General features: G+C 41.1%; 1 protein-coding gene across 6 annotated transcripts; it reads left to right on the top strand.

Moving 5' to 3' along the window:
* The first annotated feature begins 8,543 nt into the window (after window positions 1-8,543).
* LOC146517707 (uncharacterized) lies at window positions 8,544-26,506 on the top strand. 6 transcript variants are annotated; one of them, XM_085163576.1, is made up of 10 exons: window positions 8,544-8,839; window positions 14,106-14,283; window positions 16,532-16,782; window positions 16,855-16,981; window positions 18,554-18,647; window positions 18,761-18,843; window positions 22,211-22,371; window positions 22,965-23,016; window positions 23,730-23,814; window positions 25,119-26,506. In XM_085163576.1, the coding sequence occupies exons 3-10, from the start codon at window positions 16,535-16,537 to the stop codon at window positions 25,478-25,480; spliced, it is 1,212 nt and encodes a 403-aa protein (XP_085019702.1). In that variant the 5' UTR covers window positions 8,544-8,839; window positions 14,106-14,283; window positions 16,532-16,534; the 3' UTR covers window positions 25,481-26,506. The 6 variants fall into 6 exon arrangements, with proteins under 6 accessions (XP_085019702.1, XP_085019704.1, XP_085019703.1 ...); XM_085163578.1 differs by lacking the exon at window positions 14,106-14,283; XM_085163577.1 differs by lacking the exon at window positions 8,544-8,839 and having other exon boundaries at window positions 8,846-14,283.
* Window positions 26,507-27,682: the final 1,176 nt, after the last annotated feature.

Consider the following 27,682-nt stretch of genomic DNA (forward strand, 5'->3'; position numbering starts at 1 on the left):
TTGTTACTAATCCTCTTACTCAGTTGGTAGAAAGAGTCACCATGTAACAACAGAGTTGATTGTGCAAGTCAAAATATGGATGCAACCACTCTGATGTTACCTGCTGGTTTTTCGACTTGTGTTATGATCATGACTTTTGTAAAAGTATTCTGGAGCCAGAAGTGATATTATTTGAATGGGAAGGCAGAGTGCTAAGTTTTCAGCTACGCAGGCAAGCTTGGTTAAGAGGACTCTTTCATAAATTGTATAAGTGCAACACAAAGACACATGCTAAAATGTGCTAATAATAATAAGTTCTTTAACTTCACTTACAATAACTGAAGCATGTCTAGACCTCCATACTAAATAATGCCACTAAAAACGGTATGAAGATACAGACAGATGAAAGATGTTGCATGCTGTATGAGTGCATATAGGTATGGGGCTGTGCAAAAGTCTCAACACGTACCTTATTTATTTATATTTTTATTCAGTTCAGTTTACTCAGAAAGTAGAGTAAACTGAACTTAAGTACAAAAATGGTGAGAAAAAGGCAATTAACAGTGGAAGAGAGACAGACCATCATAACACTTATAAATGTTAGTCTGTTCTACAGAGAAATTACAAAGAAAGTCAAGGTGTCAGTGAGTACAGTTTCCTTCACCATCAAAAGGCACTCAGAAACAAACTCTGACAGGAAGAGGTCTGCAAGACTCAAAACCACAACTGAATCAGAGGACAAGTTTCTGAGAGTTAATGGCTTTGTGTGATTAGCGGCTCACAGGACAACAGCTTCAAACACAGCTTAATAGTGGTCGTAGTAAGCAAGTCTCAGTTTCAACTGTGAAGACAAGACTTCAAGCTGCAGGAAGGATGAGTTGCAGCAAGAATGCCATTGCGAAGGCATCAGAATAAGACAAAAAGGCTTGGCTGGGCCATGAAACACCACCATCGGACTACTGAAGACTGGAAGAAGGTATTATGGACTGATTAATCAAAATTTGAAATCTTCGGTTCATCATGCAGGATCTTTGTACGCCGTCGACTAGGTGAAAGGATGGTTCCACAGTGTGTGGCATCAACTGTCAAATATGCAGGAGGAAGTGTGATGGTGTGGGGCTGTTTGCTGGATCCATGTTTGGTGACTTTTACAGAGTGAGGCACCCTGAACCAAAACAGCTACCACAGCATTCTGCAGCACCATGCAGTACCCTCTGGTATGTGTCTAGTTGGCCAGGGGTTCATCATACAGATATGGGAAGAGGCTTCTGAAAAATATTTGATTTCTATTGTAAAAAGAATGTCACAAGTGTGTTCAGCTATTACAGTGGCTTGCAAAAGTATTCAGCCCCCTTGAACCTTTCCACATTTTGTCACATTACAGCCACAAACATGAATCAATTTTATTGGAATTCCACGTGAAAGACCAACACAAAGTGGTGTACACGTGAGAAGTGGAATGAAAATCATACATGATTCCAAACATTTTTTACAAATAAATAACTGAAAAGTGGGGTGTGCATATGTCACGGTCCTGGGTCGGTGACCCAGTGTTTTGAGTTTCTTGTGTCTCTGAGTTTTTGTATTATGACCTTAGTTCTCTTTGTTGCCCCAGTTTATTCTATAGTCTAGCGTCTTAGTTTGGCTTTCTTGTATTCTGTTTAGTTTTCTGAGTATTTAGTAGCTGCCCTCTGTGTCTCTTTGTTGTTGTTCTGTGTTTCTTAGTTGCTCTGTCTCCCCTAGTCAAGTCTGAATCTGTGCTACTTATTGTTTTACCTTAAAGATCTGTGTCTCATGTGAGTTCAATCCCGTTTCTAGTGAGTTTGTGTTTGGGTCCAATTCCTGCCTGCACACAGCCGAAACATGACAGCATAATTATTCAGCCCCCTGAGTCAATACTTTGTAGAACCACCTTTTGCTGCAATTACAGCTGCCAGTCTATTAGGGTATGTCTCTAACAGCTTTGCACATCTAGAGACTGAAATCTTTGCCCACTCTTTGCAAAACAGCTCCAGTTCAGTCAGATTAGATGGACAGCATTTGTGAACAGCAGTTTTCAAATCTTGCCACAGATTCTCGATTGGATTTAGATCTGGACTTTGACTGGGCCATTCTAACACATGGATATGTTTTGTTTTAAACCATCCCATTGTTGCCCTGGCTTTATGTTTAGGGTCGTTGTCCTGCTGGAAGGTGAAGCTCCCCCCCAGTCTCAAGTCTTTTGCAGACTCCAAGAGGTTTTCTTTCAAGATTGCCCTGTATCCATCTTCCCATCAACTCTGACCAGCTTCCCTGTCCCTGCTGAAGAGAAGCACCCCCAGAGCATGATGCTGCCACCACCATATTTGACAGTGGGGATGGTGTGTTCAGAGTGATGTGCAGTGTTAGTTTTCCACCACACATAATGTTTTGCATTTCGGCCAAAAAGTTCCATTTTGGTCTCATCTGACCAGAGCAGCTTCTTCCACATGTTTGCTGTGTCCCTGCAAACTGCAAACGGGACTTCTTATGGTTTTCTGTTAACAATGGCTTTCTTCTTGCCAGTCTTCCATAAAGGCCAACTTTGTGCAGTGCACTAATAGTTGTCCTATGGACAGATTCCCCACCTGAGCTGTCGATCTCTGCAGCTCGCCCAGAGTCACCATGGGCCTCTTGGCTGCATTTCTGATCAGCGCTCTCCTTGTTCAGCCTGTGAGTTTAGGTGGACGGCCTTGTCTTGGTAGGTTTACAGTTGTGCCATACTCCTTCCATTTCTGAATGATCGCTTGAACAGTGCTCCGTGGGATGTTCGAGGCTTGGGAAATCTTTTTGTAGCCAAAGCCTGCTTTAAATTTCTCAATAACTTTATCCCTGACCTGTCTGGTGTGTTCTTTGGACTTCATGGTGTTGTTGCTCCCAATATTCTCTTAGACAACCTCTGCTCACAGAGCAGCTGTATTTGTACTGACATTAGATTTCACACAGGTGCACTCTATTTAGTCATTAGCACTCATCAGGCAATGGTCGTGTCCAAATTCATGGGCTGCATCCTCCTGAGGACCCGGCCTTCGCGGTCTACGTGGGCTGGGTCCTCAGAAGGTCGGGTAGGCCGGGAGTAAACGGCCGGGGAAATTGGACGGTCTAGCCTTCTGATTAGCGTCACCGCTGTCTCGGTGGAGTTTAATAAACTCAGCCGTCTGCTCCTTGCTATCTAAAATATAACAGGACACTGGCGTAAATTCTCGACCGTCTCACACTTCTGTTTAATCAGTTTTCTGTTTGATGTTTATTCAGCTGTGTGAAAACCAAGGAGGCACCCACCCGAGGGATTAATAAAGTTTTATTTTATCTAATCTAATCTAATAACTTTAATCTCAGCCAAACCGATTTACTCATGAACAAACAAAACACCGAAAAAAGCCCAACAATAAAATTTTTAGGTTGTCTAAGTGACTTATATATTACGTTTAACCCGAGTAGCGAAACTCGCGGTGATCTGAAAATGATGTGCTGGGAGTTGTGCCGTTCTCGGGCGCATCAGTGACCCTCGAGCTCCCGGCTAGTTATCGAGCTGGTGGGTAGCAGACGTCTCCGAAAACGTCGAAGCACTTTTGCAAATATGCGATATCTTGATAAATCGAGCAGATATTTGATGTTTACACAGTTACTCTCTCGCCTGAAAATATGTTAAAAGTTTATTTTGTGACCCAGAAAGATTAGTAAGAGTAATTTTAAAACTTAATAGCGCCATTGTTGGAAACTGGAGTTTGGCTGGGCCACGCTATGAATTCTGGGATATGGTAGGCCACGAAGCATACACCCGACCCATCCTTCAAATTCGGGGAAAAGGAGGACGCATTTGTCGGCTGCATTCGGGGGAGTCTACGAATTTGGACAGCCTTCGGTGCGTCGCTGTGACGTAATCGGTCTACAAATGCGGCCTCAGGAGGATGCAGTCCATGAATTTGGACACGACCAATGTCTATGGGCAACTGACTGCACTCAGACCAAAGGGGGCTGAATAACTATGCACACCCCACTTTGCAGTTATTTATTTGTAAAAAATGTTTGGGATTATGTATGATTTTCGTTCCACTTCTCAAGTGTACACCACTTTGTGTTGGTCTTTCACGTGAAATTCCTATTAAATTGATTCATGTTTGTGGCTGTAATGTGACAAAATGTGGAAAAGTTCAAGGGGGCCGAATACTTTCGCAAGCCACTGTATATCTGAAAAAGTGGCTACTGTAGCAATCAGAATTATTGTCTGAAGGCCAAGAAAAATGCCCAACAGATTTATTTTTCCAAATGGATCATTACAGCTTTGCCATACTGGTCCACTGAATTGACCTTCATTATTATTTATACATAAAAAAACCTTTATGTATTTTTTTATTTTTTTATTTATTCATTTATTTTTAACTTTTAAGTTATTACAATCGGAACAGACATGTCTGGGGGATAGGAAGGGGAAAGATGTAGACAAGAGAAGTTCAAGAAAAAAAGAGGTAAAGAAGAGGAAAAGAAAAACAGAAGAGGGAAAGAGAGAAAAAATGCTGAAAATCAGCTGGATCACCTGCTGGAATGAAAAAGAAGAAAAAAAGCAAAAAGAGAACAACACAGTAGGGAGACCACAGCAACAACCTAGATAAGCATAATTAACAGTAAATAATAAATATTAAAGGTTACCTACCACCACGTAAGACTGACAATACACGGTATGCTTTGAGGCAGCAGCCAAGGAAGATAGTGTGTGTCTGTGAACACCTCTGTGTATGAGCGCACTATTCAAAAGGTTTCTCCATGTAACTATGTGATAGTGGGTGTGGGGAGCCGTAGCCCTTCCCCCAAGGACATGAAGCAGGCATGGAGGAGATCCAGGCCGCAGACATCTAAAGGCCCCCCGGAGCACGTGAGCCCAAGGACGGGGCTTTCGGAGAAGAAGCCACACCACCCTTCTGGAAAGAGCTGAGGAGACCCCCTGACAGGGCGTCACCCAGCAGCCACAGAGGGCTGCAGTGACGTGCCTGCAGGCTCCACCAGCAGCCAGTTGTGCCAGGGCAGACTGAGCCCCAGGCCCAAAGGCCCAAGGTCCGAGGGCCCCGCACCCCCTGGAAGGGGTCTGACCAAGCCACGGGCGCCAGCCCCGCCAAGCAGCCACTGGGAGTGAGCCAGTACAACCGGAGTTGATAGTGGACTTCCGGAGGTGCAGAGAAGTACACACACCCATCACCATCAACGACGCTGCTCTGGAGAGAGTGAGCAGCTTCTGGTTCCTTGGTGTACATTTGGCGGAGGATCTTACGTGGTCAGGACACATAAACAAAACAGTGAAAAAGGCGCAGCAGCGCCTCTTCTTTCTCAGGAGACTGAAAAGATTTGGCATGAGCCCCCGCATCCTCAGGACCTTCTATCGCTGTGCCATTGAGAGCATCCTCACTGGATGCATCACCACCTGGTATGGCAACAGCACCGCTTACAACCGCAAAGCTCTCCAGAGAGTATTGCGGTGTTCTGAACGGATAATTGGAGGTGAGCTTCCCTCCCTCCAGGACATCTACAGGAAGTGGTGCCTGAGGAAAGCGGGGAGGATCATCAAGGACTCCAATCCCCCCAGCCATCAACTGTTCAGACTACTTCCATCAGGAAGGAGGTTCTGCAGTATCAGGTCCCAAACCAGCAGACTGAGAGACAGCTTTTTCCATCAGGCCATCAGACTGCTGAACACTTCATAGACACCTCACCTTCACTTACCAGAACTTCAACATTATGCACTCCATAGTGTATATAAATGCCACTTGTTTTCCACATGTCCAACTGCCAAACTCTGTATATTTTATTTTATTGTTTATTCTATTTAATTTAAAATATATATATATATACACACACACACGTAGATATATATAGCTGAATTCTCACTGCAGAAAAGTAATTCTCACCACTCTTCTTGCAGTTTTCAAAACAGTTAAAGAATTTTCAGATCACAGAGTCATCTGTGAAAGAGACACTACAGCAATTAAAGTCTTTTTCACATTTAAAACATGAGTAGTTAGTCAGTCGCTTCAACTCTGTGCTGAATGAGTAAAAACCTATCACCACCCTTTAAAGACTTAGTCATCAATATGTTTATTTTCTTTTCAAAACCTTACTGACTTTGGAAAGAATTTTACAAAAACGTAGGCCTATTGTAATCATTTTTCAGAAACAAAAAATAAATATGAAGGATTTTTGTGAAACTTTACAAAATTGCTGAAATGGAGAAAAGCCAAATACTAGTGAAATTACACGAATCAGGAAAAGACAAAGAAAATACATACAGTCTGAGAACATAGCACCAACTACTGTATAGTCCAGTAAAGTCACGCAGCATACCTTCAGCAACCACTTTATTAGGTACACTTGTTCCACTGCAATGCAATGCTGGACAGTATTCAAGAAAGTGAGCGATCTAGAGCTGTGCCTGACAAAAGTACAAACTTTTCTGACTTTTCTGCTGTGAGCCAGTTGAGCCAAAGCGACATTACATGCTAAAAACAAAAGCACTGACTGAGGTGACAAGCTTCTCTGTGTTGCTAATAATAAAGTATGACCTACAAGAGTTCTATTCCTATTTCTCTCAAACAATGTCTAAATGACCTTGATAGCCTGCATTCATTTTATTTTTGTACATTCCGGCTTTGTTGTGCAGTGTGCATGTAGAATTGACTGAGCAATTGTCATTTAGTGGGAACTGTGTTCAAGGCTTTCTTTGACTGCACAGATGAATTTTTATTTCAGTTATGATGTGTGCCAACTGTATTGTCCTGTGACACAATGGGAATAATTGTTTACGCAGTATTATTATAGGAAATATCATAGGACGCAGAGGTCGTATAAGACATATTGATGTTTCATTTCCCATCCACTTGGATTCAGACACAAGCACAATTCTGGTGAGGTGAGTCATGTATGGAGCCAACAATTCCAGCTCAAGATGGTGGTTGTAGCTCAGGCGGTAGAGCAGGTCATCTACTGATCGGAAGGTTGGCTTCCCCTACTGTGCATGCCAAATATCCTTGGGCAAGATACTAACCCCAAATATCTCTTTGATGCATCCATCGGAGTATGAATGTGTGTGTGAATGTTAGTTAGAAAGCACTAAGAAAATGTGCTTGTGCGAATAGGGGTGAATGCACAAAGAGTGCTCAGAAGAGTAGAAAAGCGCTATATAAGAACCAGTCCATTTCCCAAATATATTCATGTACACCTAGAAATGTGTGTAAAGTCAAAGGTAGTCCTTTTTTGAGATATTTGAAACTTGGCATTCAGGAAGGTGTAAGGTTCTTTATTTGCCATTTGTGCATAAAACCAGCAGTCAAGGCACATTGGAATTTGTCTGCAGAGCTCCCTCAGTCATAGTAAGCATGTTAGAAAAATATAAAGAAATAAAGAAGACAAGACAATACTAATATAAATGATAAATCATAAATTACACCGCCCTTTACAAGAGGTGGCTCCGGAGGAGCTGGATGGAGTGAGTCCAGCAAACATCTCCCTATTTTATGCTGTATTTAAATTTCCCTGCTGCCAAGGAATGCTTTGGAAAAGAACAAAAGCTTTTAACACAGTTCTTGGACCACGAGATTTGCTTAATCACAAAGTATCTTGTACTGACACTCTACACCTCATCAGTGAGTCATGTTGGCTCCCTCCTTATCAAATGATTTCAGAGTTTGACAGAAAAGTGTACCTGTAGTTGTAACATGTCGGTGTTTTTTTTTAAATAAAGTAAATATGGAAAAACAAATATCATATATAAGTTAAAGCATTTAATTTTGGTAAGAGGCTTAAAGCCTCTCTTAAATGTAATGTATTTTGTTTTGATAGCTCAGTCACATTAAAGAGTGTTGTAGTGCCACCCAGTGGTCTTACCTGTAGTTACACCCTGTGCCAACTTCCTTAGTGCAGCTTACTGTGTGTTCATCAAGAGATATTTTTTATATTCTCAGTGCTTTGCTGATGTTTTAGTATTAAAAACATAACAATAGTTGCAAAAAAGAACAGAATTATCTCCTAACCTTATTTTACTAAACAAGCAAACAAACAATGATGACAAAAGCCACAAGAGCTACAGTTCTCAAAACAAAAACAAGTATCCATTAAAGTGATATACACATTAATATATCAACAATTATGATAGCCAGTTTTATCATTTACATGACTCTGCACTGTGAGTATTTGTGCTTATGCATATTAGATTTTAAAGCTTTTATACTGTGAGACCATTTAGAGCCAACCTGACTTCTGCTTTTTACTTTAGAATTTAAATTGTAGTTTAATACAAAACCCCCAGCAAAATACAACCCCACGTGTTACACACGAACATGTGGCTGTAGCTGGTCAAATTCAAACATAATCAGCGGATGTAGCAATTCTAATCTTCAAAATAAAATAGACGAATACTTAAGACCACATTCTCAACTTATTTAAACCTAACTATACAGTACAAATAAGGATACAATTCATACCATATCCATTTTTATGACGGCATTCTTAATGGAACTATTATTACAGCAATGGAACAATAAAATAGCATTTTATAAAATGTTATCCCAAAGCTAGGTTATCAAATGGGATAAAATGGGGAACGTTTGAATGCCTTAAACCTAAATCGCTAAGAGCCCCACAAGACTTATTCAATACCCCTGCTTTTTGTATTTACCTTTGAGAAGTTTGCACTAATTTACGTCCGTATGACTTCTCATTGTGTTCCAGTTCGTCGCAATGCTTTTAAACTGAAGGTACGTAACGGATACAGTGTCGCTCATTTCCCTGAAGTTACCTTGCGTGGTTCTCCGGGAGACTTTTTGCAACGTGGTTCTGGAGCTCCACAAGTAATCAGGTAGTAATATCGTTAAACTACTCGGTCCACTTTTTATAATCGAATTTGCTGTGGGAAGTTTCCGTTCTTCATACTGGTTTTTGACTGTAGTACCTCTGTGGGAGTTTAACGGGGCTAACGAATAGCACGTTAGCTATGTTTAGCTTCTGCATGTAAACAGTACACGTGTTTACATAAACAATACACTTATTTACGTGTGCAAACGTGTGTTTGGCTTGGTGTGGCCTCGAGGTTACTTTTGACCGTTGGTCACCTTTGTACTCCTGAAACTGACCAGATGCTGGTGTCATGGTTAGCACTGTTGACTTTGAATCCAGCGATCCGAGTTCACCTCTCCTGAGACCTCGGCCTCCATAATGCCGTTGTACATGTGCAATGACAATAAAGGGCTGTGTTATATAAGTGGACTTAGTTTTGCAGATAATTATTATTATGTTTTTTTATATATATAATTATCTGGGCAAACTAGTCACCTCATAGTGTGTCCGACTAGTTTTGCATTTGGCTAGGGTCAGTGTCAGTACTGGTAGCAGCAGGCAATACTTGGAACCTACACAGGTTTCACAGTCCAAGTCCTCCATCATGGAACATCAATATGTGTCTTTGCTGTGTCCCCCGGTAACGTCTCAAGAGCATGGAGGAAACTCCAGGAGACAGAGCTAGACAGGGCCGTAGAAGGTCCCTAACTAGTATCTGCTCCTTTGAGGAATGACAAATAATATGAGCACTGCCAGAGCAGTGACCTCCAGCAGGCCACTGGTGTGAATGTCTCTGACCAGACTGTCAGAAACCAGCCTCAAGAGGGTGGCCTCAGGGCCTGACATCCTCAAGTGGGTCCTGTGCTCAGTGTTTAGCACTGTGGAGCCCAGTTGGCATTTGCCGTAGAATACAAAATTAAGAATTTGCAGGTCCACTACTGGCACCCTGTGCTTTACCCCAAGCACACTTGAGAGACATAAAAGACTTTGGAGTAGTGATGTGCGATACCACTGATTTCCTTTCCGATCCGATACTAAGTAATATTCAGGGTGGTATCGACGATACTAATCTGATACCGATACTTTATACAAAAACGTATTTTATTTATTGTATCTCAAATTATAGCGTCATAATGATTACAGGACATCAGATTACTTGAGTTCATCATATAGAAATAAAAAAACTGAAGTTGTGCCCTATTTGAACACCTTGCCTGCCTGCAGCACTAAAGGACTCTCTGAGAGACATCTGTCTCGCCCCAGCAGCACCTGTCCCTCTCCTCCTCTTCAGTTCGGCTCAACATACGCGCCTCATATTCTGTGATATGATTTACTTTGAGTGTTTGACAAGGTTAGTGATGTTGCCACAACCATACATGCCAACCCTCCCGATTTTTCCGGGAGAATCCCGGAGCCACCATTCTCCCGAATTTCCACCTGGACAACAAAATTAAAAAACCATATCGCAGAATTCAAAGCACAGCCCAGCCAATTCCAGTTTCCAACAATGGCGGCAGCTACTTAGTTTTAATATTACTCTTATTTCTCTTTCTGGGTTGCAAAAAAAAACTTTTAACATATTTTCAGGTGAGAATGTAGCTGTGTAAACTTCAAATATCTGAGCGGATCGACACATCGTTTTCAAACCCCCGCGGTTTTTCACTACTCGGGTTAAACATGATATATAAGTCACTTTGATAACCTAAAAATGTTATTGTTTGGCTTTTTCAGTGTTTTATTTGTTCGTGATTAAATCGGTTTGGCTGAGATTAAAGTTATTAGATTAGATTAAATTAAATGTAACTTTATTAATCCCTTGGGCAGGTTCTTCCGGGGTTTTCACACAGCTGAATAAATGTCAAACAGAAAACTGATTAAGCAGAAGTGTGAGACGGTTGAGAGTTTACGCCAGCGCCCTGTTATATTTTAGATAGCAAGGAGCAGATGGCAGAGTTTCACTCCACCGAGGGAGCTTGTGACGTACTACCCGGCTTTCTTTAGACCACGAAGGCCGGGTCCTCAGGTGGAAGCAGCCTCTAAATTTGGACACCCCTGCTGTTTCCGGGCCAGCTAATAATAACGGTGAAATTTAACGTATTTTATCCGATAAATAAACACTGTAAAATGTATTTATCACCCCCCCCCCCCCCCCCCCCAACAGCCCTTTTGATTGTCTCCCTAATTCTGAGGTCTCAAGGTTGGGAAAGTATGGCCTCAACACCTCACTTTTTTTGCCATATGTATCGCAAACCACGTCTCAGCTGTTGGTGGAGGTAAAATACGTCCGCACAATTATGCTCAGCCATTGTTGTGAGTGCGCACGCCAACGGGCTGCGAGACATTTATACAGCCGTATTTCGCACATGACTATGAAAGGCGGTAGAGGAAGTAGTTCCTTTGAATGTAGACAATCCGAATGTTATAGTTTCTTTCCACTGTGTTCCTGTTAATGATAAACTACAAATTTACCCTAAATTACTAAAATATCGATATTTTAATGTGAGAATCGATTCTAGAACATAAATGACTGGTATTGGAGGAATCGATATTTCAGGATTGATCCGCACATCACTACTTTGAAGAAACCGTCAAGAACGTTATGGTGAGGAGGCCAATCCATGAAGGAACACACGGACCTCTGCAGGCTAGGGTTAGGGAATATGGCGTTATTTTTGTGCCACTATTCTGAGCGCACGTAAAAAAAAAAAAAATTGCAGGTGCAAGAGTTGCATTTTGAGGAGAAATTAATTTTGAGCGAAGAAAAGCTAAATTTGAGTGAACAAAATTCATTGCTGCGTGCAACTCTTGCACCTGCAAAAAAAATTTTTAACGTGCGCTCAGAATAGTGGCACAAAAATAACCCCATAAGGCAATGGCATGCTGACTGTTGTGGTCAGTGGTATCATTGTGAATTATACAAGTTAGTCAAACTTTCAGTTGAGCCACAGTAGTCATACACAGTGAGGATGTAACACTATTACAGGGTTTGTACGGGTGCTTGAAATCCTTGAAAGTGCTTGAATTTTAATGTTGTGTTTTCAAGGTTTGAAAAGTGCTTGAATTTCAGATGTGGTGCTTAAAAGTGCTTGAAAGTGTAACTGTATTTCATTCACCACAAATAACTATCTGATTGAATAGTTTTCTTATCAGATAGAGAAATAAAATGAGTCGCAAAATGTAGAGGCAAAATTTCCCCGCCTGGGCTGCCTTGTGCCTCAGTCTGTTTCAACGTGTGACCCCGCCCCTCCCTCGGACAGTCGGGGATGAGTGCGCTAACATACCTGTAGGTCGCTGTTTTAATGAGTATTTGATGGAAAACAACAATGGTGGAGTTTGCGCTCTCCAGTCGCATGATAGGTGAGTCCTAGTAAATAATTTTCCAGTACGTGTACTGTCAATAGAAAATTGTACTTAGTAGTCAGTATAATCTTTTAATAATATAAGTCTGCAAATGATAGAATACTGCATGATGACCCTTTTATGATTCAGACTGTTGTTATAGTTAACTGTGACCCGTTATGCAGGGAAGGAGCAGTACCTGCTAGATAAGAGCTTAACGAGCAGTTTCACTTCGTGCCAGGTAGAGAAGCATCTCCTGGCACACACACACCCACACACACACACACACATCCACATTCCAATGTAATAAACGAATGCACCTACTGTTGTATATAAATAAAGACCAGGGCAGTGGCAGAGCGCGAGTCCCGGAGCCCTCACTCTCGTGCAAGTGCTCTGTGACTGCCCTTGCATGCAAGTAAAACTGTGTGTCTCCACTCTCTGACTCTCAGCTGAAGAAGTGTTTAAGAATATATCTCTTGACATGTACGTTACACATGCTGTTTTTAAAAAAATATGATTATTATTTTGCTAGCTATCAAACTCGCTGGAGAAATGTTTGAAATGCACTGAGTGTGATGCAGTATGGCAGCGCTATTATGGAATATGCTGTGAACTTAGCTAACATTACTTAGCAGTGATATGAGTTACTAAACTCAAGTGAAACATTAGCCTGATACATCACTAGCTAACTTAAGGCTTTCTGATTAACCCTCTGGGGTCGACGGACCCAGAGTCTCCATTTCAACTTGGGTCGAACGTGCAGACTTCAAACTATATACCAGTGTTTAAATTGTGTTGATAGGCCACGTAAAACCGATGTTTTTTGTTTTTAATAAAACAGTGGCGTTTACTCTGGGAAGAAACTGTAAAAACTGTGCGCAAACATGCTTTGCTTGTGAGTGAAAAACAACAGTCATTGGAGAAAAAAGAAAAAAACACTCCTTCCCTACTGGTGGAAAAATGTACCATGTCGACCAATCAAAAAAATGATATAGCAACATGTGGCGTTTGGTTGTTTGGGAAGAGAGGGAAGTTTTAGGAGTGAGCGAGAGAAAGAGAGAGAGTGAGTTTTGATACATGAGAAATTTGTGAGGTTTACCGTGTTTGGAGTCTCAAGTTAGTGTGTTGTCTTGTGTAGTTAGTTTGTAGTGTAGTCGTTTTTTGTTTTGTGTGTCAGTTCTACTAGTGAATGTCACAGTTGCTGCAAAAAAGCCACCAAAGGCAGATTGCAGTGTAAACATGCCTGTGGTTTTTACAGTCAAAAATATCACTTTCTACTCGTATTTTAAATTTTGTCTGAATTTAGATAAATTGTGCTGATACAGTTTGTCAAAATGAGAAAATAACAGATTGGCAAGATAAACAGTTTTTAAAGTTGAAATATAGAGGCAAAATGAAAGTAGTCAAAAACGGCCAATTATATCCTGGACCCAAGCTTTTTGGAGTATTTGTAATGGTAATATGAGTGATCCATATGGTCACAAAGAATAGCCACTTGTTTCTGTGCTACCAAAGTTCCCTGGCTTTCATTCAAAATGTGTTTATCTTCAGCACCTGCACATTAAACTACTTAAAACTCATAAATGTCTTCAAGCTTACACTGAGGCCTGTGGGGCACAATCAGCCACTGAGACAGTACACACATTTATATATGTATTTGTATATGAATATTTCATACTTTAAGGCTGCCTGTTTATTTAAGGGAGATACAAAATACATTGGAATTGTACATAATAATATCACAGATGATAATTTAAATAGATTTTAAGTAGATGCTTGTGCATTCTTAAAGTCATATATGTTGAATTGAACTATGTTATCTGTTCAAAGCCTCCCAGTCAGTGCTGTTCTCCATGCCTGTCTGACTGCACATGATGTTATTAGCACAAACACTTTAAAGGTGATCATTTAGGACTTCAGAACTGTTATCTGTGACTCTGATCTAGGATCTGGCGCACTGATTCCTGACGCCGTGGGAAGCCAGCACCGAAGTCTGTCGACAGCCCTCTTAGACGAGGACAAAAGCCCCGGGACGTGAATTCGGGTCTGGGCCGGTGTTTATAGTCTGGTCCACGGCAGTGGGATTCAGTCTGACAATCCGAACCACCAGTGAGACGTCTGAGGGTGAGAAACCGTATTTTGGTATATAAAACTGCCGCAAAGGTTTAATAAAACGCGTGAAATAGGTTAGAAGTAGCCGCAATTACTTTGTAACAAATTATAAATTGCGCAAATGTCTATGTGTGTGTATGTGTCTGGAAGTAAGTTGATTTTACAGCACAATACGCTGCTGAACTACTTCTATTTTTGTTTTCTTTGCTTGAGGCTCATGTACTGGTGACAAAGGAGGACGGTTGAGTTTCATGTCATAAAACTGATACCGCTTCACTTTTAAGGTGAAGTCGAAGGCCGTATCAGTAAACCACTTTGAAGTCAAGCGTGCCAGTGACGGCCCAGCAAAATCTTTGACATGGGGAATAAGCAAGCAAAATTAACACCTGATGAGGAATGGTTAGAGAAGCAGCAAGCCACATGGCAACATGTGGCATTTGGTTGTTTGGGAAGAGAGGGAAGTCTTAGGAGTGAGCGAGAGAAAGAGAGAGAGTGAGTTTTGATACATGAGAAATCTGTGAGGTTTACCGTGTTTGGAGTCTCAAGTTAGTGTGTTGTCTTGTGTAGTTAGTTTGTAGTGTAGTCGTTGTTTTGTTTTGTGTGTCAGTTCTACTAATGAATGTCACAGTTGCTGCAAAAAAGCCACCAAAGGCAGATTACAGTGTAAACATGCTTGTGGTTTTTACAGTCAAATATCACTTTCTACTCGTATTTTAAATTTTGTCTGAATTTAGATAAATTGTGCTGATACAGTTTGTCAAAATGAGAAAATAACAGATTGGCAAGATAAACAGTTTTTAAAGTTGAAATATAGAGGCAAAATGAAAGTAGTCAAAAACGGCCAATTATATCCTGGACCACAGCTTTTTGGAGTATTTGAAATAATGGTAATATGAGTGATCCATATGGTCACAAAGAATAGCCACTTGTTTCTGTGCTACCAAAGTTCCCCGGCTTTCATTCAAAATGTGTTTATCTTCAGCACCTGCACATTAAACTACTTAAAACTCATAAATGTCTTCAAGCTCACACTGAGGCCTGTGGGGCACAATCAGCCACTGAGACAGTACACACATTTATATATGTATTTGTATATGAATATTTCATACTTTAAGGCTGCCTGTTTATTTAAGGGAGATACAAAATACATTGGAATTGTACATAATAATATCACAGATGATAATTTAAATAGATTTTAAGTAGATGCTTGTGCATTCTTAAAGTCGTATATGTTGAATTGAACTATGTTATCTGTTCAAAGCCTCTCAGTCAGTGCTGTTCTCCATGCCTGTCTGACTGCACATGATGTTATTAGCACAAACACTTTAAAGGTGATCATTTAGGACTTCAACAATAATACAGACAGCAATGTAGTTAGCAATAGAACAGTTTTATTGGGAATTAACTTAAAAAACAAACAAACAAACATCTGTCTCCTATTTTTTGTCACGCAGGAAAGAAGCATGAGAGCTGATGAGAAGACTTTTTTATTTCTTTTGGGGGGGGGGGGGGTTCAACAGGAGAAGAATATCTCTAACAAGTTGATTTGTTCACATTGTCACATCTTAATTTTTAAGTGAAATGTGCATTTTGAGTTTATACACTATGTATATAAGGCAACAGTTTCCTTTTGCAGTATTTTTGTGTGGTGCGTTTTTCTATTTCTTAACAAAAGGTGAACAAAGGTGTTTAAGTTCACCTAGGATGATTTGTTTTAATTTTCACATGGTCTTACTGAGGTGATGCGAATTGACAAATGCATTCTTTTGGGGGGGGGGGCATGTGCTGGAAAAGCTTGAAAAGGGACCTTGTAGGTGCTTAAAAAGTGCTTGAATTTGACCCTGAAAAAGGCGTATGAACCCTGCTATTAACAAAATATTTCTATATCAGTAAAGTTTTAGTAGCCAGTTATTATCCTAACCCCCAATTCGTTATTATCAGGTTGTATTTAAAACTTCTTGAAAAATCTTCAGCTGATCCAAAATGCTGCAGCGTACTGGCAGGGATTAGAAAGAGAGAGCGTACTGACTCCTCCTAATTATATCCCTGTTAAATCCAAAGTCAAATGTAAAATCCTGCTCCTCGCGTACATTGTCTTGAATGATCAGTCCCTGTCTTATTTTAAAGACCCTATAGTACCTTATCACCCCAATAGATGGTGATTTATCGTACCCAAACAAAGTGTCTTGAGGCAACAGTTGTTGTAGTTTGGGGCTGTATAAATAAAATGACAGTAACAGATTTTGAAACACATTTCAAGATAATGTTACAGATGGATGAGAACCTAACAGAGGGAAATGGACCGGCAGAAGCTGTAAAAGACGAGGATATGGAGGTTACAGTAACATCTCAACTAGAAGATGTCCTGGTGACCTCTGACAATGCTGAGATGGTGTCAAACACACAAACACCTTTAGAAGAAGAAAGGGCAGATGCACAAAGGCACTCAATAGCAGCAACCGTGTCTTTAGACACGCATAAGAGCGGCGAGGATTCTGAGGACTCGGACAGGTATGAAAACGCACAGCTGTCAGCGTGGTAAAACAAAGACGGGTGTCGCTAATGCTCTTTTCCTGTCCTCAGTGACAGCTCTTCCTCATCATCTTCATCCTTCTCTTCTCCCTCTGCACCTGCGGCTGAGGAAGAAGATGATGATGAAGGTTTCAGCCAACCAGCACCCATCAAAACGCGAGATGAGATTCTGCTCGAGGTCAGTCTGCAATCGTGTGTATGTGTGTTCTTGTTAAAACAGCGGTCCCTCTTTTACCGCGGGAGTTACGTTCTAAAAATAACCCACGATAGGTGAAATCTGCGAAGTAGCCAACTTCATTTTTCACAATTATTATAGATGTTTTAAGGCTGTAAAACCCCACACTATACACTTTATACACTTTTCTCAGACAGGCATGAAATTTTTCACACTTCGCTCTCAAAGTTCAAACCTTCATAGAAAAATAAGTTCAGTGTTATAGAATGAAACCAAAGGAACCAGCAGATGACGACGTTTCGTCAACATTCGTGTGTTTGTTGGGGATAAAACTTAAAAAACGTACAGTACAGCACTTCAGAGTCACACTGCTAGCAATCAAAGATTTATGTAAATTTGGCAAGCTGCACACATTCTGTACTGTACAGGAGACATGGCACGAGATTGATTGACAATGGTCTACAGCCAATCAGGATGCAGAACACAATGTGCTGGTTTTTTTTTTTAACAAAAAAAAAAAAGCATGCAAAATTGCACCAAAAAAAATCTGCGAAAGGTGAACCACATTATAGCGAGGGACCACTGTAGTCTAATATTAATTGTAACACTGAAGGGACTGTAATGGTTTGTGTTAGGGCTGGGCGATGTGACGAAAATCTAATAATAATAATAACTTTGGCTATATAACAATATACCATATAGTGCCTACTGATTCAAATTAACCATTCAACATGTTTTTTTGAATGATATGGTTGAAAATAACATTTGTTTCTGGAGGTTATTTAAATATAGATAAATCAAAAGACTTAACCTTTAAGTTTCAAAATGTACCTCAACAAAGTAAGAATTAAAGACAGCTAAGAGGGTACATTCGTTTGTACTTCACAGTGCAAATGGATAATGACCCAAAACACATCGCAACAGCAGCTCAGGTCTGTTTTTCAGTGGCAGGACAGAGCATGTTTTTCAGTTATTAAATGCAAAACTGAATCCAGAGAGACCCTCAAACGACAGAAACTGAACATAGGTGAAGTCGAGCCAGTCAAGGGGCAAAACACAGCATTGGGTCGTGCCCATGGGTTCTAGACTTACAAAGCACTTAAAAAGATTTTACTTGTTTGGATAAAATCCCTGCATTTATGATCAGTAATTACAATAAGAGGTAAATCTTTCATCATTTGCCTCACACGGTACACTTATCACGGGGAACTAGAGCTACATTAACCTCCCAAGCAGAGATGGCCTGTGTTATTGAAAATCTCAGAGGGAGCAACAGGATAATGAGTGACTCATTACTAAGTCTGATACCAACATTTTGGCAGAAATGCTTAATAAGAATTAAATGAATAAAAATTACTCATGGGAAGTAATAAAATGTCTAGATTTTATATGTGATTGTTCCTGTAATGATGACATGTGATGTGAAGTAAAAATACCAACAGCATTAATGAGCATTGTTAGTTATTACATTCCAACCAACAAGAACCACTATTAGGGGGGGGGGGGGGGGGGGGGGGTCCTGAATTCTGAACGCTGTTCAGCCTTATGTCTAAATGTCATGTTGTTTGTGTGCAGGAACTTCCGGCAGTGGAGGAAGTATGTATTACCTTACCAGAAGACGCAGAATTGCAGCCACTGGGCACCGTGTCGAATATTATACAGCAGCTTGGTAAATACAGGCACAGATTGTTTTAAGGCTACATTAGTGTCTACCAGAAGAAGAGCAGGAACAGTTTTGGCTTGTTTTTCAACTTTCTTTTACCACTGCTTCTGTCACTGCAGTTATTATCCAGTCCCTGAAAGACACACCCCCTCTTCATGATGGCAGCATTATCTTCAAGTCTGATCGGGAGGCTGCGGCCAAGGTAAGGATGCCAACAGAAGCTTCTCTTTTGTAGAATGCAATAAGTTGCCTGTGTGGTTTTAAGGCCTTTACACACTGGACGAGTAAAATGCGTGCAAACATTTTGTGCATTTAAAAATATTTTTCAGACTCAACTATTCTTAATGCAGCCGTTCACACCAAACACATAATTACACATGACGAATTTGCAGCAAGGCAGCACGGTGGTTAACACTGTTGCCGCAAGAAGGTCCTGAGTTCAATTCCACCATCAGGCCGGGGTCTTTCTGTGTGGAGTTTGCATGTTCTCCCCGTGTTTGCGTGGGTTCCCTCCGGGTACTCCGGCTTCCTCCCACCATCCAAAGACGTGCAGCTTGTGGGAATAGGTTAATTGGATAATCCAAATTGTCACTAGGTGTAAATGTGCGAATGAATGTGAGTGCGAATGGTTGTCTGTCCCTGTGTGTTGGCCCCGTGACAGACTGGCGACCTGTCCAGGGTGTACCCTGCCTCTCGCCCTATGACATCTGGGATAGGCTCCAGCGCCCCCTGCGACCCTGAAAAGGATAAGCGGAAGTGAATGGATGGATGGAATTTGCAGCATTTATTTTTACATCAGGTTTAATTTTTACGACGCTTCAGGTGCATATAAACACATATACATATACACACACTCACAACTTTGTCCAGTGCTGATGCAATCAAAGTGTTCAGTATGACGGAACATTTGATTGTTGTGTCACAGAACGGCTCATAATCGGCTCTCGGCTACCTCGGGTATGGTCCCGTCTCTGCTAACGAGCTCAAACTGCCTCACTGACATCCTGAAATATGTACAAAAGCGGCCGTGATACAGCTTCAACTCCTTGATCAAACCGTGAAATTATCCCTGCTTGAAAATGGGTTGAACCCAGAAACCTTTTTTTTTTTTTTTTTTTTTTTTTAAATTTTGTAGAATTAATTTTCTGCTAAAGCTCAGTGTGTATGTACACTACCAGTTAAAACTTTTAGTACACCCCGATTTTTTTTTCTTTTTTTTCTCTTTTTTTAATTGAAAATTTGCAGATGATGTTAGCTTCATCAGGTGGTGACCCAGCTTGCATTGGAGCAGTTTGTGGTCAAGTATGAAGCAGCGGGAGTTGGAATTAGCACCTTCAAGTTTGAGACCATGGCTCTCAGCCGGAAAAGGGTGGAATGCCTATTGCCCCAAGTGGAGGAGTTGATACATTACAGGTCAAAAGTTGCATGTAGAAAACCTCAATTTTTCCTTTTTTTTTTTTTTTTTTTTTTTTTAAATTTAAAATTATGCAGTTTAATGTCTCATTGCACTCTGAAATGAAAGCATAGTACAAATAAGAAGAAATCATGGAATCAATTCATAGACCAAAATGTATTCTAAACTTTTGACTCATCAAAGTAGTCACCTTGGGCAGATAGAACAGCTGAACACACCTGTGGCATTCTTTCTACAATAGGAATCAAATATTCTTCAGAAAGTTGTTCCCATATCTGTTGCAGAAGTTCCCATAAATGTGGACCTTGTAGGTTGCTTTGCTTTCACTCTTCTGTCCAGTTCATCCCAAACCAGCTCGATGGGTTTAAGTCTGGAGACTGTGCTGTCACTCCATGTTTTCAAGCTTAACATCTTGTTCTTTTTTCCTGAGGTAGGTCTGGTATAGCTTGGACTAGGGCTGTTCGATATAATGATATATATCGGATGACGATATAAAAACGTCTATCGTTTTATTTTACGCTATCGTTTGTTTCATGGTGTCGCAAAATAAACTGTTTACAGCAATATTTTCTCATCGTTTTGATGGTCACTGTAGTGGCTATATTAATTTCTTAAAGTTCTCTCTTTCTCTTATATTTAATATAACCACACTACGGACGGACAAGTGCCTATGTTTATGCGTTGTCGTTAGCAACAACGACGGTAAAACCATTGCGTGTCCGCTTGTTTATTTTCCACATAAACCTTTCACAATAAAGCTCAAGATCCTGTTGAGACTTTTCAAAATAAACTGAATCACGTAAAAGAGTATGCAGAGAGTTTATGGATGAGAAGCAAAAAAGAGCCGCCAGGTGCTAAAAAATAAACCTTAGACTCAAACGTTAGAACAGGCTTTTCCCTGCAGCACGCCGTGTAATACATACAAAGAAAACAGCGGCCATTACAACTTGTCTAAAAATGTATCGTTTCATGCATCGGTTAAAACACTCGACTCAAGGTACACAACGCCCAGCTGGAAACACTTCACGCAAGTTGAGCTGCCCGAGATTCACAGAATTTACAGAAAATGTTAAATGTTTGTGATTTATATCGTTATCGGGACGATAGATGTCTTATATCGGGATATGAGATTTTGGTCATATCGCACAGCCCTAGCTTATGTTTTGGGTGATTATCTTGCTGTAGGATGAACCCCTGACCAACTAGACACATACCAGAGGGTACTGCATGATGCTGCAGAATGCTGTGGTAGTGTTTTGGTTCCGGGTGCCTCAATCTGGTCACCGAACCTGGATCCAGCAAAACAGCCCCAGACCATCACACTTCCTCCTGCATGTTTGACAGTCGATGCCACACACGGTGGAACCATCCTTTCACCTACCCGACAGCGTACAAAGATCCTGCATGATGAACCGAAGATTTCAAATTTTGATTCATCAGTCCATAATACCTTCTTCCAGTCTTCAGTAGTCCGATGGTGGTGTGTCATTGCCCAGACAAGCCTCTTTGTCTTATTCTGATGCCTTCGCAATGGCATTCTTGCTTCAACTCATCCTCCCTGCAGCTTGAAGTCTTGTCTTCACAGTTGAAACTGAGACTTGCTTACTACGACCACTATTAAGCTGTGCTTGAAGCTGTTGTCCTGTGAGCCGCCAATCACACAAAGCCGTTAACTCTCAGAAACTTGTCCTCTGATTCAGTTGTGGTTTTGAGTCTTGCAGACCTCTTCCTGTCAGTTTGTTTCTGAGTGCCTTTTGATGGTGAAGAAAATTGTACACACTGACACCTTGACTTTCTTTGCAGATTCTCTGTAGGACAAACCAACATTTATAAGTGACATGATGGTGTGTCTCTCTTCCATTGTTAATAGTTTTATACAATACAGTTCAACTGATGCTCGGGAGGGTATGGTACCACAGTGTGTTCCAGCACTGCTTTTATGCAGACAGAAGGGGTTGGAAGTAATCCAGAAAAATAGGAATAGCTGTAGAAGCTTGATCAACCTCCATTGCTGCAGAACAACAAAATTGTTAACTGATTTTGTGTTTCCTGAAAAAGGCCTCTTTGTATAATCTGAAATGTACTTAATGTTTCAGTTTTGTAAAGGCCTTTACACACAATGATATGACAGTGTTGCACTGTTTCTTTGTTTCAGGTGTTTGAGGTATTTGGCCCGGTGTCCAGCCCGCTGTATGTTTTACGTTTTAATTCTGTGGACCAGATTATCAGTAAAGGGCTGAAAGAGGGTACTACCCTTTATTATGCACCAGCCATCAAGGAGTACACGGGATACATCCTCACACAGCAGCTAAGACTGTAAGTACACCATTAGCACCATAAGTGTTGGTCTCAGTACACTACTGATGTGGTTCTGTTGGTTCATAATCATGTCTTCTGATATGCACTGGAGAGTATGAAACGGCTGGTATGAGAGTCGGCACTTGCAATATGGTTCTTGCCAGAAGACCGCTCCCTCTGTGTTTGACAAGAGAGGCTGTCGCTCACCTACAGTGTCTCACTTTGTGAACCAAAATGGTCACAATATCAGCAGATGAGGTGATGAATGATAGAAATAAGTCATCAGGAGATGTAGCTCTGATGTTCATGAGCTCATCTCTGGTCTGAGAAGTTCTGGTTGTATGGCAGTTTATCAGAGTGCACTGAAACACAGAGCTGGCTGTCTCCGGCACCATCACGAAGGTCAAAATCTGCAATACAGTCACATTTGGATTCCTTTGCTTCCAATCCATTTCAGTGGTGTACAGGGGCATATAGATATTTAGTTTTCTGTGTTGACCGTGTGTAAGCTACTTTTGATTCGGTGAATGGAATCTGTTAGGCTAAGCTCATGTCTGTGTGTTTGTTTGTTTGTTTGTTTGTTATGTTCAAATGAAAATATTTGTGTGCAGATTACAGGGATCAGATGCATCCTGGAAAAATGACCAAGAACCGCCAGAAGAGGTATGTATCCAACAACGTCCATTGTTCATTCAGAGTCACATTCACACAGATGTTTTGGGTTTGCTGAGTGGATACTAGTGCTACTTGCTGCCCTACTCTTTGTGGACTTCTTTTTAAATTTGTTTTATCACTTTATTCTTGGCTTTGGTTGTTATACTCCATCATTGCATACCACAGTTTTGTTGAGGAGAAGGCCCCCCTTCTTAAAGATGGGAACCACCACCCCCGTCTGCCAGTCCAGAAATACTGCCCCTTATCTTCTCGCAGCATTGTAGAGGTTTGTCAACCAAGACAGCCCCACAACATCAAGAGCCTTGAGAAACTTCATCCACCCCAGGGGCCCTGCCACCAAGGAGTTGTTTAACTGCCCCAGTGTTGTCCCCCTCATCCCCAGAGTTGCTTCCTCTATGGAAGACGTGTCAGTGGGATTAAGGAAGTATTCCTTCCACCGGTTGACAATATCCTCAGTCGCCCAAACTATACACTGTGCATGTAGAGCACTTTTCCCCTCCCGAGTTGCTCCCACACTCGAGTTTTTGGTTCAGCCACTGCCCGAGCTGCTTTCCACTTGGTCTGTCCATACTCATCGGCTGCCTCCGAAGTCCCACAGACTAACCAATCCCGATAGGACTCCTCTTTCAGGATTCCTTCTTTATGACTTCTGTCACAGATTTTTATAATTAATATATTTTTCCTCTCTCTCCACCTATTAGGCTCTAGACTATAGTGATGATGAGAAAGAGCAGGAAGCAAAGAGGAAACTGAAAAATGCCAAAAGGAAGGACACTAGCCACACAGGTACTCCCATAAAAACACATCTCCAGTTCTTCTATGTGATGTATAGCATGGATAATGATATCAGCTGAAATTAGAATACTGTAGAACAGGGGTCGGCAACCTGCGGCTCCGGAGCCGCATGCGGCTCTTTAGTCCTTATAGTGCGGCTCCGCGTGGTTTGGGAAAATAAATTAGAAGTATTTAGCTGAAGTGTATTTTATTTATGTTAGTTATTTTTTTAACTTGTAGTTCTAAATTGGAAGATTGTTGTGACATTGTAATATAAAAATAAAATTATATTTTATTATTTTTTCATCGCTCAAAATAAACGTCACACTCGCGGAAGCCGGTGTACCCGCCAAAACGCCGTGCATTTATCGAGACTTTCAACCCCAGGTAGGCCAGTTATGGATCTTCGGATCCACATTGTCAGCAGCTATTCTCCACCGTGAACTATGTTAAAAACAAACACTGCTCACGCCTCACAGATGGCAGCTTACAGTCCTGCGTAAAGATGAAAGTACAGCCCCATTGTAAACATATCACGGCAGACCCGACGATGTTTCCATGAACATGCTTTTCAGCATCTCTTTATTGACCACTTTTCACACACTGTTGCTGTACGCATACAGCCAGCTGTAGCTTTTCAGCTCACAGCCCGACACACACCAACACAACAGCACAGATAGCACAGACGTTAAGGCGGCGAGGTGTGATTGCGGGTGCCGCTCAGGTGCGTCAGCCTGCCCTGCAGCGGTGCTGCAGACCGCACCCGGCCACACACATTAACCAGGTAAAATACATATTTAGACAGAATTTTGCAAATATCTATTTTTCATTTTTTTGCAGCATAGTGCTTTTTTTTCCAATTATTTTTTTAAAAGTCAGGTCGAGGCTCCAAAAGCCCAAAGGGAATATAACAGTTTTTGTTTGCTACATGGATCATTTTAGTTCAGCGTCTTTCCTTTTGTTATATTTCTTTAAGAGTTCAAAATGTGTTAATTACATAAATAAAATGTAATTTTCTCTGTAGCAGTTCATGGATTTCATAAGCAACACACCTTAGTTGTCCACACAAAGCATAAAAGTGAAAAACAATATATACAGTATTATCTTAATTTTAGATGTGAAAAAGTATTTGCAGCTCCCAGTGTTTTCTTTTGCGTGGAAACCGAGTCCAAATGGCTCTTTGGGTCTTAAAGGTTGCTGACCCCTGCTATAGAAGCACAAGTTTATATGCAGGTTTTGAAGACTAAAGTGTTACAAATAGAAGGTGATACCATCCATCTTTAAATACCATTTCTTGTTTTCCCCCTCTTCTCTAGACAATCGTACTCAGAACCCTTCGCAGCGGCAACATAAGCATGATGGAAGGGGCTTCCCACCAATACATACAAGGCCTTCTTTCCACCACCAGTACTCATTTAGACAGACAGAGCCACCACCAGGACACACAAATTTCCCCCCTATGTTCATCCCTACTCCCTGTCCTTATCCTCCACCTCCTCACCATTTTCCTCCCTCTAACTTCCCTCTCTATCCCCCCCCTCCCCCTCCTCCTCCTCCATCTTTCTTCAATCCTGCTTTCTCCACTCCTTTCTGGCTGCCAAACTCTGCCCCCTTTTCTGACTTTCCCCGCCCTCCCCCTCCCCCTCCCCCTCCTCCTCCACCTCCTCCACCTCAGTGACAACTTGCAAAAACTATCAGCAGTGTCTTGTCTCTGATTGTAAAATAAAACATACTTAATGTAGGTGATAGAGTTGTGTACTTTGCCACTTTTATGTCTGTTATTTGTGACACAACCACATGCATTGTGTTTACCATCCTGTAAGATCATGAAAGATCACATCACATGAAAATGATATTTTTATATTCTAAAAAAAATCTGCCATTAATTTTCAAGCAGGGGCCAAAAAGCAAACTGGTATACTCTGAAACGCAGCATGTTTTCATCATCAGCAACTTTCTTTAGTCTTTCCATGTTGTTAGACAGATGGTGGACTAAACAGGAACTTAACTGACTAGCTGCAGCTCGTTTTAGTGTCAAAGAGCTGCGTAAAGCTGCATGTATACTGAAATTGCTCAGATTAAGCACTTTATTTCAGGACTTTTTTTAAAAGCTTGTATTTTTAATGCAAACCTCATTTTACTTGAAATGGAAAAATGAACATTTTATTATTAGAGTGCGATCAGCTCAGTGTGATGATGATTATTAATAAACATTGCAAAAATACTGTCGAATTGTGCTTTGGTCATTTTATTTTCCAGCCTATTGTTGACTATATGAAGACACTGATACTGCTGTTATAGTGCTTCCACGCATACTACATTTAACAACAGTGGATGTATAACTTTATAGTATTTCGAACCTTTGTTTGGGGAAGTTTTGTTGAACTAGACCTGAAAATTTAATTCAATACCCCAGCTTTAGTGGATGTGTGAGAAGACATTAACATGACTTAAATTCTGTGATGTGTGCACTATTCCTGGTACACGCATTACATGAAGCCACAGGAAAAATTGCATATGTTTTTAGATTCTGATCAAAAAAGAACTAAACACAAACCTCTGCAGAAAAAGAGAAAAGTAACTTCACATATCTATGTCTATAGTTTTTTTTTATTGTTCCTTATGTGTACTCTGTTCCATCAAACCCCGCCTAAAGCAATTTTGTCAGTTAGTGGAAAAACCTAAGCCAGTATAGTAGGAATAAGCCAGTGCAAGTGGCAGTAGCCGTTTTCAAGACGCTTTCATTTCTGGGGAGCTGGCAAGCCATCTTTATATACACTTTACGGTTCAGACTGAAACACAGGTTAAACCTCACTACTGTCTGTTTTTGTTCTAGATACAAGATGTAATCATAACCTTTAGGGACTACACCCATTCATCAAAAAAATTCAAAGTTGTTCTACCGTGTTATGTTGCCATTGTGCCTTAGTAAACCTGGTTCATTAAAGCACGTTGTTGGATTGAGCAGAGTGAGCGCGTATGCTGTCCGCTTCACTCCATGGCCTGTGGTGAAATGTGCTGTGCTCATTGAGGAGGCTGGAGGTCTCAACACTGAAGTTTACTCACACTATCCTGTGGAACACAAACTTGGGGTGATCAGGATCCTGCAACACCAGGCAGAAAATGTTTCCTAGAAGTCTGAAAGGAAAGAAAAGCAACACATATGAATAAAACTCTTACAACACCTGGTTATCACAACTGAGCCTTCGTCAAGTCAAGTGAAGGTGCACGGTTAGAAACCAACTGCAACAGAAGGACAGGATCAGCAGGAAAGAGAAAGAGCAGGAAGCAAAGAGGAAACTGAAAAATGCCAAAAAGAAGGACAATAGCCACACAGGTACTCCCATAAAAACACATCTCCAGTTCTTCTATGTGATGTATAGCATGGATATGTCTGTGAAGCTTCTTCAGTTCAGGAACTGAAGAAGCTTCTCGGATGAGAGGTGAAACGTCTTCAAGCAACTTAAAGAAGTCCAGACGCTTTTCTTTGCAAGCTCCTTTGACTATAGCATGGATAATGATATCAGCTGAAATTAGAATACTGTAGAACAGGGGTCAGCAACCTCTGATCAGAAGATTGGAGGTTTGAATCCAGTGAACGGCTACCCTGTGGTACTCGTGAGCACTTGTGGTACTTGGATGAACCTTGGATACTTCGGATGAAAAATCAACATCAATTCAATGTCGTCTTGCTATCTGGGTACACACTACTCCTGGGGTGCTGGATTGGTGGCTGCCCACTGTTTCACTGGGTTAAATGCAGAGGGTAATTTCCCTATGGGACTTAAAGTATACAGAACAACATTGTCATCTCTTATCCATCAGGTTTATTGAGATAATTTTCTCCAAGCACGACATCCCAGTTCACTTCAGACCCAGA

Source organism: Neolamprologus multifasciatus, chromosome 6 (assembly GCF_963576455.1).
Source record: "Neolamprologus multifasciatus chromosome 6, fNeoMul1.2, whole genome shotgun sequence".
In the NCBI taxonomy this organism is placed as follows: domain Eukaryota; kingdom Metazoa; phylum Chordata; class Actinopteri; order Cichliformes; family Cichlidae; genus Neolamprologus; species Neolamprologus multifasciatus.